This window comes from Tarenaya hassleriana, unplaced genomic scaffold, assembly GCF_000463585.1.
Source record: "Tarenaya hassleriana unplaced genomic scaffold, ASM46358v1 Cleome43, whole genome shotgun sequence".
NCBI classification, from domain to species: Eukaryota; Viridiplantae; Streptophyta; class Magnoliopsida; order Brassicales; family Cleomaceae; genus Tarenaya; species Tarenaya hassleriana.
Genome location: NW_010967059.1, coordinates 894916 through 907866, shown reverse-complemented (window position 1 = coordinate 907866; position 12951 = coordinate 894916). Strand labels below are relative to the sequence as shown.

Sequence of the window (12951 nt, the reverse complement as noted above, 5' to 3'; positions counted from 1 at the left end):
CAGGTCCGGGCCTATGGTCAAGCCTGCAACGCCCTGAGCGGATTGGTCGGAGATTTGACGCCGGTGGGCCCCGGGAACGCAGAGAAAAACGCGTCTCAAGGCAGCAAGTTGGCCACTTGCGTGTTCTGTTCAGCAGACCGTCCGTTCTGGTTCTGAACCTTGCCATGCTTTGTACTCGACCGGATGTATCCTACGCGTTGAGCATTACGAGTAGATACCAGTCAGATCCAGGTGAGTCGCACTGGATCGCCGTCAAGAACATCCTGAAGTACTTGAGAAGGACTAAGGATGTGTTCTTGGTATACGGTGGGTCGGAAGACGAGCTCGCTGTAAGATGTTACACCGATGCTAGTTTTCAATCAGACCCGGATGACTACAGATCGCAGTCTGGCTATGTTTTCTGCTTAAACGGTGGCGCTGTTAGCTGGAAGAGTTCCAAGCAGGCGACCGTTGCAGATTCTACTACAGAAGTTGAGTATATTGCAGCGTCGGACGCAGCAAAGGAAGCTGTTTGGATCAGAAAGTTTGTTGGTGATTTGGGTGTCATTCCGAGTGCTGATAGCCCCATTGCTCTGTATTGTGACAACAATGGAGCGATCGCACAAGCGAAAGAACCCAGATTCCATCAACGGTCCAAACACATACTCAGACGATTTCACCTTATCAGGGAGATTATAGACAGAGGAGACGTGTACATTTGCAGGGTGTCGACAGATGACAACATTGCCGATCCGTTGACGAAGCCTCTCCCTTCGTCGAAGCATGAGGGTCATGTTAGGGATATGGGCATTAGATTTTAGCAGTTCATGATTAGAGCAAGTGGGAGATTGTTGGTTTAGTGCTCTATGATGTACTGATTATGAGCTTTATTGAGATACATTCGATGTATTGATACTTTCTATGTGTTTTTATGAGAGTATTTTATTCATTACATGTTCTTGCATGCTAGATCTGTTATGAAATCCATGTATCATTAGGAATGATACTAAACTCCTTAGTCTTATGTCGTTATGGGAATAACGACATAATAAGACTAGTATGATGTGTGATTGATGATCACATAGATGATCATAGGTATTGGATACGATCACGATCATAGGTATTCGTTGGAGAACGGAATACTGGAATGACCCGCATGAGATTGTCACATGGACTAGCGTCATGACTTGAATCTCATATGACGGTTCCATGATTGGATCCTAAGACCTGAGATATCTACGGAATCCAACATGAGGAGTTTCGTGCTTTGAATACGTCAAACGTCCTGCGTCACAGGAGGACTATAAAGGCGTGTATCAGGTACGAAACGAATCATGTACTGGATTGTAGATAGTCAAGACGGGATTTGTACCTCTCGTAAAAGAGAGAGATATCGCTGGGCCCCTCGTGTGAGCGAGACTGTGGGAATGTGTGGCCGCACTATAGACGAACGTCGTCTATTTCAGACAGTCAAACTCAGTTAACGAGAAAGCAGTCGAATCAGATAAGGTGGCTTGTCCATGCCTTATGTTCGACGTATGATATCGCGATACAAAGGGATCATCTACCGGAATCATCTCTGGCGTTCGTAAAGATCACGAACACACTCTATTCGAGATAGGTAGTCATAGTGTCTTGCTAGAGACCGCCTATGACTTGTATACCCGAAATAGGGATTTCGGGTTATACTGCTATGTCGAATGAGCCTACAGGGTCACACACGCAGGGAAGGACAAATGCACGAGGGAAAACGACGAAAAGCAGAGACGGAAGGGGCTGGAACGGACGGACCAGAAAGTCCAGAACGGACGGTCCGCCCGAACCAGACCGGACGGTCCACGACAACACGCAGACCGTCCGTTCTATGAGGATAGAACGGACGGTCCGCACTAAACGTAGACGTAGACCGTCCGTTCTACGTGCTGGAACGGACGGTCCACGTGCAATTCTGGACCGTCCGTTCCGGGTTCCGGTTTTCCGAAAATTAAACCGAAATTAGGGTTAAATCACTTTATAAGAAAGTGATTAGAACCCTAATTAAGCAGAGACTTTTGACAGCCGACTTTTGCAGAAAAGTGTGAGTTTTTGGAGATCCAAAAACGAGTTCTAAGTCTCGGGATTTCTCGGTGCACAAATCGATCAGAGATTCGAGTCCTAGCAGACAAGTTCCAATCGTTGGAATCCATCCCGAGGTGTGGATACGTGTAGAGGGCGAGGTAATCTTCCTGCCTTTCGTGATCAGAACGATTCATCGATAGAGACAGGCCCCGGATCGATTGAGGTAAGCGTTCTTAACGTTTCTACGATTTCAATAGCAGCATGGTTCTAGGGTTCTATAATTTTTGTTTTACATCCGCTGCGCAAACCCTAGAATCGATCTCTTAGGAATAGGATTCGCTCATGAGATCCCAGGAAACCCAACAGTATCCATATCGGAAACAGTGTCAGGTCGACAAACATAAAAACCAAAATTTGGTTTTGAGTGAACCAGAAATTCGAACCAATTTATTAAATCTGAAATTTTTTCAAAACAAACTGAATTCCATATGTATACCGGAGACCTTTTTTTTTGTTAAAAAAAGGAAATCGTATATTAAAATTCTGCAGGGTAAATGGACAAAAAAAATCTATATTTTCATTTTGTTTCAATTTAAATTCTAAACTTATTTTTTTTATGCTAAAAATTCTGAACTTTAGATTATTTCCAAAAAAACCATGTACTTTTGCATATTATACAAATTTAAACCATATATTTATTTTTATCTTATAAAACCCTATATAATTATATTATCTTCAAAAAAATTTTATACTTTGCATATTATGACAATTTAAATTCTATATTCATTTTTTGTCTAAAAAATTTTGTACAATTAGTTTATCTCCATAAAATTCTCTTATTTTGCATATATGGACAAAAATAATATGACGACCGTATCCCGCTTTCCGTGAACATGATGTGCCACATGGGCAAAAACTAATAATATAATAGATTTTTGTATTTACTCCGATTCGAGAGTGTGATTCTAAACTTTTATGCTTGTGTTAAATATTATCTCGGACGTGTATAATTTTAATTTGATTGTTGAAATATTTTAAATTTCACTGCGTGTTTGAATGAAAAGTTTTAAAAATTCTCATATTTTGACTTTGGTAATTATATTATTGGTTTTCACCCATGTGGTACATCCAGGATACGAGTGTCACATTATTTTTGTCCATATATGCAAAATACAAAAATTTTATGGAGATAATCTAATTGTACAAGGTTTTTAGGACAAAACACGTATAAGAATTTTTTGTCCCTATACAAATAGATTCTTTCCATAAAATTAGATTATCTCCATAAAATTTCTGTATTTTGCATATATATATATATGTAAAGTATAAGAATTTTTCGGAGATAATCTATTTGTATATGATTTTTTAGGATAAAAAATAAGTAACGGTTTAAATTGCCAATGCAAAGTACAAACTTTTTTTAGAGATAATCTAAAAGTACATGATTTTTTAGGATAAAAAATAAATATAGGGTTTAAAATTGAGATAAAAAATAAATATAGGGTACCAAATACAATACAACAGCCTAGGAAGAATTTGCAATATAACACATCATTTCCCTTTAGATGGGATAAAAGAATGAACTTATCATTAACTGCATATGAAGGACATTGTCACTGCTACCGATCGCGGAATCAAGCACTGGCCTTTTTTGTGAATCAGAGACCGGCCGAAACCAATCCATGCAAAGTTACAATACCGATCAAAACGTTGTCGCCATCGATCACGGGAAGGAACTGCACAGGTGATGGAGGAGACTCCATTTTCTTCATTGCTTCCACTGCCATAGCCTCGGGTCCGATTGTCCTCGGGTTTCTGTTTACAATGCCCAAACCAAAATTTCAGCAAAAGATTTAAACTTTTTTGAGGTGCTAAAGCAAAAGGGTATGTATAGAATCCATTTGTTTTGACCTATTGCACATTTCTCCGACAGTGAGCTTGAAGATGGCTTCCCCACTTGCCTTGAGAGTCCGACGAAGGTCACCGTCAGTGAATGTACCAATCAAGCGATAATGCTCGTCTATAACGAGCAAACACCCGCATCCTTTGCTGGTCAGCTCCACCAACTGATCCATTATCATGTCTCCTTCCTTGCACACCGGAAGCTCGTCTTGCTTTTTCATAACATCTTTTACCTGCAAAAAAAAGGCATTAGATTTACATGCATTAGTTACAGAATTTTTACTTATCACCTCCTCATCATCGATAACGAAAATCTGTAGATTCTTACACTTATTCGTAACCATATCAAATGATGAAGATGAACTCTACGTGCTCATATCGATCTTATTCTTGAACTTGGTGGCGATGCAGCTATGTTTTCTATATAACACGCTTAGATTTCCAGACATTCCATCAAAATCACACTCATTCGTGTGACACAGCGAGATTCGATCACAAATAGAACAACAACCAGGAGAGGAGCTCATTTTATGATGATTTTAACCAAAACTATGGCATTTAATCAAACAAGTACTAAGTAATGTGCAAAACATATTGGAACCCTATATGCAGATTATGGAGTTATCGACAGAGACTAGAGATCTCAAGTTGGAACAGATTGATTGACGAATGGAGAAACATGATTTCTAGAATTTGTAGAAGAATTCATAACAATGTATAAAAGTTTTCCGACGGAAAACAGAAATCAGACCTTGAAAATCAAGCTCTTGCCGATCCTCCCGGCGGGATGATTGGCCGCATACTCCTCCTTGGAGAGATTCCTCGCCGCCATTAAAGCGACCGCGATGGTATCACCAAACACCATCTGGATCGCCGTCGACGTCACCGGCGCCAGATCGAACGGGCACAATTCCCTCTGCAGCGGCAAATGCACGTTCATATCGCAAACTCCGGCGAGTGGATTCCCCGGAACGGACGTCAGCGAGACCAGAAACGCGCCCTTAGCCCTAACGCAGGGGACGAGGCGAAGGAGCTCCTCGGTGGCGCCGGACTTGCTGAAGACGACGAGGACATCTCCAACGGAGAGGGCGCCAATGTCGCCGTGGAGGGCATCGAGAGGGGAGAGGAACGAGGAGCGGACGCCGAGGGAGACGAGGGTCTGCGAGACCTTGTGAGCGACGAATGCGGATTTGCCGACGCCGGTGAAGAAGATGAATCCGGAGGAGGAGAGGAGGGTTCGGGCGAAATCTAGGGTTTGGGAGAGATCCAGGTGCTTGAAGAAGTGGTTGAGGTGGTCTTGCTGGGATCTGAAGAGCTTGAGGAGATCGTCGCGGGAGATCTCGGATCCGCCATTGCTGAGAAATGCGTGGTCGAGAGAAGGAGGAGGGAGAGATCCCATCGTTGATACGTCGGAGAGTTTCCGGGCTTCTCTGGTTCAGTTGGGTGTTGGATTTGTGTTTGCTTGAGATCAGATGGGGAAGATGAATGATGAATGATGATTGCAAGTGACGGTGGAAGGGAAAGGGCAAAAGCGTAATCTCGATAGTGGGCCGTTTGGTCTCCGTGGTAGTGGAGGAGAGAGATCGGTGATTGTACGACAATCGTGTCGGTGGAGATCTGCGCGTCGGTATTATTGTCGTTAAACCATGAAAAACAAAATTGTCTAAACCGGGGGATCCGAATATTGATGAGTCGAGATCCGGTTTGTTGAAGGTATTAACCGGATACCGAATTCCGGTTGATGATATTTCAGACAGATAATAAATGATGTTGCAAAATCCGTACAAATAATTTTCACTCGTGTTCGAGTCCTGTTTCTCAACATTTTTTTTTGTCACCGTGTATTTGTAAGCAAATTTGGTCACACCCTGATTCAACACTAGGAAACCGCTTTACTTGTTACTACATTGCGTATATTCACACAAACTCCCAAGTTGTACATAACTAATGCATACATACATACATGGCAATATCACATTACACAGTGTCAAAACTATCAACCAATACACTAAATCCAGCTACGTTCCTGGCAACAACAACAAAAATCTTCGGCTTATTAACCAAAAACTCGCGGGGAATGCTCGGGACGAAAAATGCGGTCTTAGTTTCTTCACGATCTCCCCTTCTTCATCTTTGCTTCTCTCTGGTTGCGGAAGTGGCTGAGAAGCTGCTGTGCCTGCAAGAACAAGGAGCATCAACATCTGATTGATTTCTTGTAGAACAACACTATAGAATTCAGTTAACACCATCGTTTTTTGGCATATTTTGCCAAGAATTGATCTTTTTACACAACGAGAAATGAAATGTAAGCGAATGTTATAAGACACAGCCGAAGAGAGAAATGCTGCCTAACCTCAGTGATCCAAGACCTACACAAAAACCAGATTGAGAAATCCGAGCCTCAAGGGAAAACATTCCAGGTTTTTCCCGACATTGGGTCCAATATATGATACTATAAAAGAGTTGAATTCCAAACCCATTCAATTATATTGATACGTCTATTAAAAATCTAAACTTTTTTCCTGATCTAACCTCAGATATATAGCATGAATCAGTAACCCTTCAGATATGGTGAAGGGTATGCATCAATGACATGCGTTTCTTATTCTGAGACATTGAAAGCGTGTGTCACCTTTTCTTTTGCTCTAGGTGTGCCAGACTGAGACAAGGCAACAAGTGGGGGAATGGCGCCTTCTTGCAGAACCAAAGTGCAGAACTTGGGACTATTAAGACAGAGCTGCAACAACACAGAAGCCGCATTTTCTTTCCCTCTATGAGATCCCGAATCTACGGTCTCTACAAGCAATGGGACCCCACCTTCCTTCACGATTTCTCTACGTCCTTCTCCAACCGTTGAAAGATTAGCAAGAAGAGCAACGGCTTTATCAACCATCACTGAGTTCAGGTCCAACAGCTCAATAAGATACTTCACCGCTCCAGCTTGTATTATACGAGCTTTGTTTTCATGAAATATCGATAAATTGAACAAAGCAGATGCAGAATCCTTTTTCCCTCTAATCGTCCCCGTTCCAAGAAGATTCACAAGAGCCCTTACTGCATTGGACTGCCCTATCTTTGCCCTGTAGTCTTGCAAAACAGATAGACTGAACAAAGTTGCTGCAGAATTCTCTTTGGCTCGGTCATTTCCTGTGTTCAAAACATGAACCAGTGGTTCAAGTGCCCCAGCTTCTGCAATCATGGCTTTATTAGTTTCGTTGATCGACAGATTTAGAAGAGCCGTGACAGCGTGTTCTTGAGTTACCCATTTCTCAGAATATAACAGAGAAAGCAAGTAAACGATAGCACCACAATGGCCAATCACAATACGATTCTCCATGTTGGTTTTCGTGACATGACGTATTTCTGCTGCTGCTGCAGTTTTCACTTCGTTTGATCGGCTTTTAAGATCTTCGACCAATTTCATGGCATGAGAAGCCGTGATTGTGACTGTACCATCCAAAATTTGTTCAGAAGACGCCAAAGTGTTTGCTGCATCATGAAGGTGGTTACCATTGCTTGAACTTTCTGATTTTGTCTTGGAAGACATCCCACTGAAGCTTCCATGGTTCCCCGGTAGACTCATCACTTCATTCGACACCGAGGGGACATAATCAACAGATGAAACGGCACTGCAAATAGATTCACACCTGCTGTGAGTATACGACTGCTCAGGAGATGATCGGGCAAAAATTTCAAGATCCTTGCTTCTTGCAAAATTGGAGTCCCCACAAACACTGGCAGACTCGTTGATCTTTAGTTTCTCAATCCCGTTTTCTATTCCAAGAGACGATCTTGAGGTAAAACTGCTGCTCCTTAAAGAAAAACGAAAACTTTCGGTACGTACAATGTCATGTGAAGCCATGTTAGTTGCCATGGATGAAGCTTCACCATCATATTGAACAGAGTTACCTGCGAGGCGGATATTGTTTGCCTCCAACCAACTCGCTATCATAGCTTTGACAGTGTAATTCGGGATGAGTTCGTTATGGGTCAAAATCTTTCGCGTCCTGGGACAAACAGTCAACCCACTGTCAAGCCATTTTTGGATGGACGTCCGGTCATAAGTCTGTCCAGAAGCGACTATGACTGGATCCAGCATGAGTTCCATTGACAAGGGACAACGAAAATATGGGGGAACTGGGACACTACTTGCCACTTCAAGAAACTCTGTCCTAAGCATGTACTCACGGATGCATGAGACAAGATCTACTAATTTCACAGCTTGATCCAGCTTTTCCTTCAATTTACTGGCCTCAGCATTTATCCTCTCCTTCTCCACTGCAATGCTTTCCTTTAAAAGATCATGGATTGGTATCAAATCTAGAGCTTGAACTAAGTTTTCAAGATGATTATCCGAAGAGATAACGTCATCTTCCTGAATTTTCAAAGCTTTTTCCATATGCTCGGTCAGCAGTCCATATTGCTTAACAAGACTCTCGATCTCCTGCATACAAAGCTGAAACAGTTCCAAGAAGTTATACTTCGGTTTTAACTTGAAATGCATATGATAAGTCCCTAAACAGGAAGTAGCATTTCCGGTTTACCTCAACTCCTGATAGACTTGAAGTAGTTGGAGTTGACTGTGCTAACTGAAGAAGTATGTGACAGATCTCCAAAGAACAAGTTTGGATCCTTGACCACAACATTTCACATCGAAAAACCTGTAAAATAAGCAAATAGAAACACTATAACTCACATCCCCACTCCTCAGCGCATAATAGATCAAATACATAAGACATCATCATCCCTTTATGATACATTGACTGCAGCAAAATGAGAAATGAGATACTTCGTAGAAAATTCACACGCGACTGTGACATGGAATAACAAACAAAATATAAGATCACGTTGAGATGCAAACTAAGAATTTTGGTTTTGCAAAATCGGGCTTATTTATGTCAAACCGGTCACACCAACCAAGAAGATGAACGATCCCGGTCATTTGATCTATGTTCATATAATGCATAATGCTCTGGTCGCTGATTGGGCTAGTTCGATGCAGCAAAACAAGAAGACACTTGTACGGAAATAATCCTTCATTTTCCAAATATTTCCATCTTTTCAAAGGTTAATTTCAGGGGAGAGACCCTGAAATTAAATGGAGAGCTGATCGACCACTTACACTGCAAAACTTGCTCATCTTCGGAGACCAGTTCTCCAAGAATTCACGAGCCTCATTAACGGCCACATCTAGTTCTTCACACTCTCTGTTTAGGCACTCATCAGAAGGCAGTTTGCAATCAACAACTTCATCCAGCACCGGTCTCAAGAGCTTCAGCACTAGGACTATATTTCCGATACACGTTTGGACGGGAATAAATTTTATAATCCGGCATGAAACCAGATGAAGGTAACGAGACATGCTGTTGAGAAGACATCCAACGGGCATCGGGTCCATCTGACCTGTTAAAATCATGCTGAACTATCAAGGGCAAGAACCATACAAACACAAAACATGCTTGAACATGAGGAACACTGTAATCATGATTGTCAAGCCAACACCAATTTCAAAGCTAGCATGTAAAAGTTAGATAATCACTTATTTTTCATCTTCTAAAGATACTCATTCCATTTATTTCTATGGTTCACTCTATTTGGCATGAAGAAAGGAACACGCTTTCTCTCTTTGGAGGAGAGTTATGCAATGGGAACATTCATAAAGGCCTACAGATCTGTAGGTCAACTATGTTTAGCATAATAGTTTTTAGGGAATTTTCTTAAAGCATGGACAAGATTTGACTTTGACCCATCGTCTGAGAAACTAAAAATGGAGTTTAGATTCTCTTGTGGAAACTAGAGACAGCAACAAAACATAAACTCCACACACATTTTCAACACAAGTCTCTGTTTTCACTTTGGGAAAAAGAGAACTTGTTTTATGCACACACCCCCACACCCACACTCACACTCACACCCACGCTCACACTCACACTCACACCCAACAAAGAGAGAGATGCAAATGTTTGCCTTGTTTCCTCCTCGAACAGAACATCGATACACACACCGAGAGAGAGAGAGAGAGAGAGAGAGAGAGAGGCTGCTCAGTACTTCCAAGACTGGAAATCCAGAGGAACGATGAAAAACCCTAGGAAAATACGATATATCCAACCAAATCCACAAATTTTGAAAAGAAATGGTTATGCTTATGAAGACGCATATATAAATGTAAATACACAAACATACCTATGATTCAACGGATTTAGGAGCTGGAAAAGAAGACGGATTCAAAGCCTTCAAGGGAACAGAGGGATCATTCGAAGGATGCCCACCATCCCAAATTCGCCAAAGATCTGTTCTTCGCACAAAACCCCAAAATACAAGAGAGAGAGATTCAAGAATCAAGCAAAGAATATAAAAAAAAAACACAGAGGAATACAAAAAAGGAAAATGGAAAATATTAAGTGTTAAGGAAATGACGGGGGCCCCCAGTTGGGTTATTTGCAGGTATGTTGTTGGGTAGCGTGGAGATGGTCAGCCAAAGCTGTGATCTTTTTCTTTTCTTTTTTTAAAGATAGGAATCCGAGAAATCCAACATTTAAAAAAAATTCAGATTGACCAAAAGAAAGGATTAACGAATAAATGTTTGTAATTAAGTGAGGAAAAAAAATAGAAAAAAGTCAATTGCCTTTTTTAATTTTCTTTTAAAAAGTGGGAATAATTTCCAACGAGAAGGAGACTCTTTGGTCTTCGGATTTGATGGTTAGCAAATGGCAAAAGAAGCCTGCGATCATTTGTTTTAATTTTTTGTTTCGAAATAGAAATTTATATATCGAATTTGTTGAAACGTCCTTTTCTTGGTGGGACACAAAAGGAATATTAGTTATCCATATGATTTAGGAAACTAATCTCTCTGCCAAATCTAATTTTCTTTCTAGACATTTAAAAAATATATATATAACAAAGCCATTCTTATAATCCAAAATTTTTCGTTGCCGTTAAATTTCAATATTTTTCGAAAAAAAAATCTGATTATAGATCAAATTTGTTGCTGGCATCTAATTGTAAATAAATTAACATTAAATTTGGATTATTGATAATTAAGGAATCAGCATTTTTATACTTCAGTTGTTCTCTTCGTTTATGTTGTTTCCTTCAAAACTTTGACATTTTAAAATATTATTATTATGATTGGTATTTTTATTTTTGATTTTATTTTTATTTGGAATTTTGAGATGTGGAAAAATATATCCAGTCTGTTATTTTTTTTTTCAGATTCTGGTCCATTTTAAGTGTAACTCTAATTCATTTTAATTGAGAAACATATACTTTTGAAAAAAAATAACTTTCATTTGTTTTTTATTTTATATTAAATTTAAATTCAATTTTTAATTTGATTATGAAATAAAATTATATCATATTTTAGATTTGATTGTATTCGAATTTAATATTTGATTTAATTCATTTTTAACTAAACCAAAATGCATTTAACAAATACAATATTAATTTTTAATAATGATATGCCTGTGAAAAAGTTTTTAAAAAATCAATTTTAAACAAATAAAATAAAAAATATTCAAATTTGAAAGTTAGAAGATAATGGTGTTCATTTTTTCTACATTTATATATTTTAATGTCAAATGGAAAACAATTTAACCGTGAACAAATGGACAAATCTCTCCACAAACCACCTCTCGCAAGATCTCTAGTACGGTGGCATCCAAATATTTGTCTAATGATTAAAATATTAGGTTTTCCCTATCAAGAGGACACTTTTTTTTTGATACATTGGGAACCCCGGCTGCTACCCTTCGGACGCGCTGATCGAGTAAACCCAAGTCTACACGCACGAGCCTGCAACACACGCGTGAGAGGTAAATCAGCCGTAACTGACAGGCGATAGGTGAGCGGGCAAGTTTTTTTTTCCTGTTAGTGACTTTAGAATATTAATATTTTTTCTATTAAAATTTAGAGTTGGATTAATAAAAAAATAAATTTTCGTGTTACTCATTATCCCAGAATCGGATGTTCATGTAATAATGGAATGAATATAAGGGTGTACCGTAATATGAAAGATCAATCCCAACCCTTAAAAATTTGTTTATTGGAACTCGTTTAAAACTTTAATTAACTATTCTATTTACATCAAAGAAAAAATCTTCTACTTAAAATTCATTATAATAAACCATCAACTATTATTTTTGAAAAAAAACATTATCAACTATATAAATTGTTTAAAAGAATTACCTTAAATTTGTTATATAAAACTATCAAGTATTAATTTTAATAAAAAAATTATCAAATCTAAATATATATATATATATAATTCTAAAAAATCATAAAAAATAATATTTATTTAAAATTTATATAAATATTACCCTTTTATAATAAATTTGTATATAAATATTATACTTAAAATTTTATTTTATTGATTGTAAATACTATATTTAAAATATTATCATATATTAATATTTGAGATATTAAAAATTACCAATTTGATTTTTTTTATAAAAAATTTGTATTGAAATATGGTGTTTAATTATATATAAATTATATCAGAGATAATATATATTTTCTAAATTGAAATAAAATATGATGTTTTTACACTTGATATTGTATAAATTAACAAATAGTTTATACGTAAGAGATAATATAAATTTCAATATTTATAGTTAATAAAATATATTTAATTTTAAGTATAACATTTGTATACAAATTTATTATATTAAAGGTGATATTTATAAATATTTATATAAATTTTAAATATTGCAATATGATGATTTTTATATATGCTTTTTATTCAAATTTTATAGATTTTTATAACAAAATTAATTGTTGTTGGTTTTTTATAGTAAATTTAAGATAAAATATTATTTTTAAATAATTTATATAGTTAATGGTGTGTTTTGTGCAAAAGTAATAGTTGGTGATTTTGTTATACTGAATTTTTAATAGAAAGTTTTTTTAGTGTAAATCGAATAGTTAAAAGGTTTTTTTATTTTATTTGTCCCAAAACTTTATAATATAAAGGATCAGAATATGAATTATTTCAACAACATAATGTGCAATAAAATT

At 37.8% G+C, this 12951-nt stretch overlaps 2 protein-coding genes across 2 annotated transcripts; both read right to left on the bottom strand.

The window, feature by feature from the left end:
• Nucleotides 1–3492: 3492 nt before the first annotated feature.
• LOC104825258 (probable arabinose 5-phosphate isomerase) lies at nt 3493–5505 on the bottom strand. The gene is made up of 3 exons (XM_010557558.2): nt 4691–5505; nt 3949–4172; nt 3493–3852 (listed from the first exon to the last, which is right to left on the bottom strand). Exons 1-3 carry the CDS (start codon nt 5336–5338, stop codon nt 3696–3698), a joined length of 1029 nt encoding a protein of 342 aa, XP_010555860.1. The 5' UTR covers nt 5339–5505; the 3' UTR covers nt 3493–3695.
• A 306-nt stretch (nt 5506–5811) lies between these two features.
• LOC104825257 (U-box domain-containing protein 3) lies at nt 5812–10361 on the bottom strand. The gene is made up of 5 exons (XM_010557557.2): nt 10123–10361; nt 9062–9342; nt 8484–8600; nt 6572–8395; nt 5812–6115 (listed from the first exon to the last, which is right to left on the bottom strand). The coding sequence occupies exons 2-5, from the start codon at nt 9335–9337 to the stop codon at nt 6050–6052; spliced, it is 2283 nt and encodes a 760-aa protein (XP_010555859.1). The 5' UTR covers nt 9338–9342; nt 10123–10361; the 3' UTR covers nt 5812–6049.
• Nucleotides 10362–12951: the final 2590 nt, after the last annotated feature.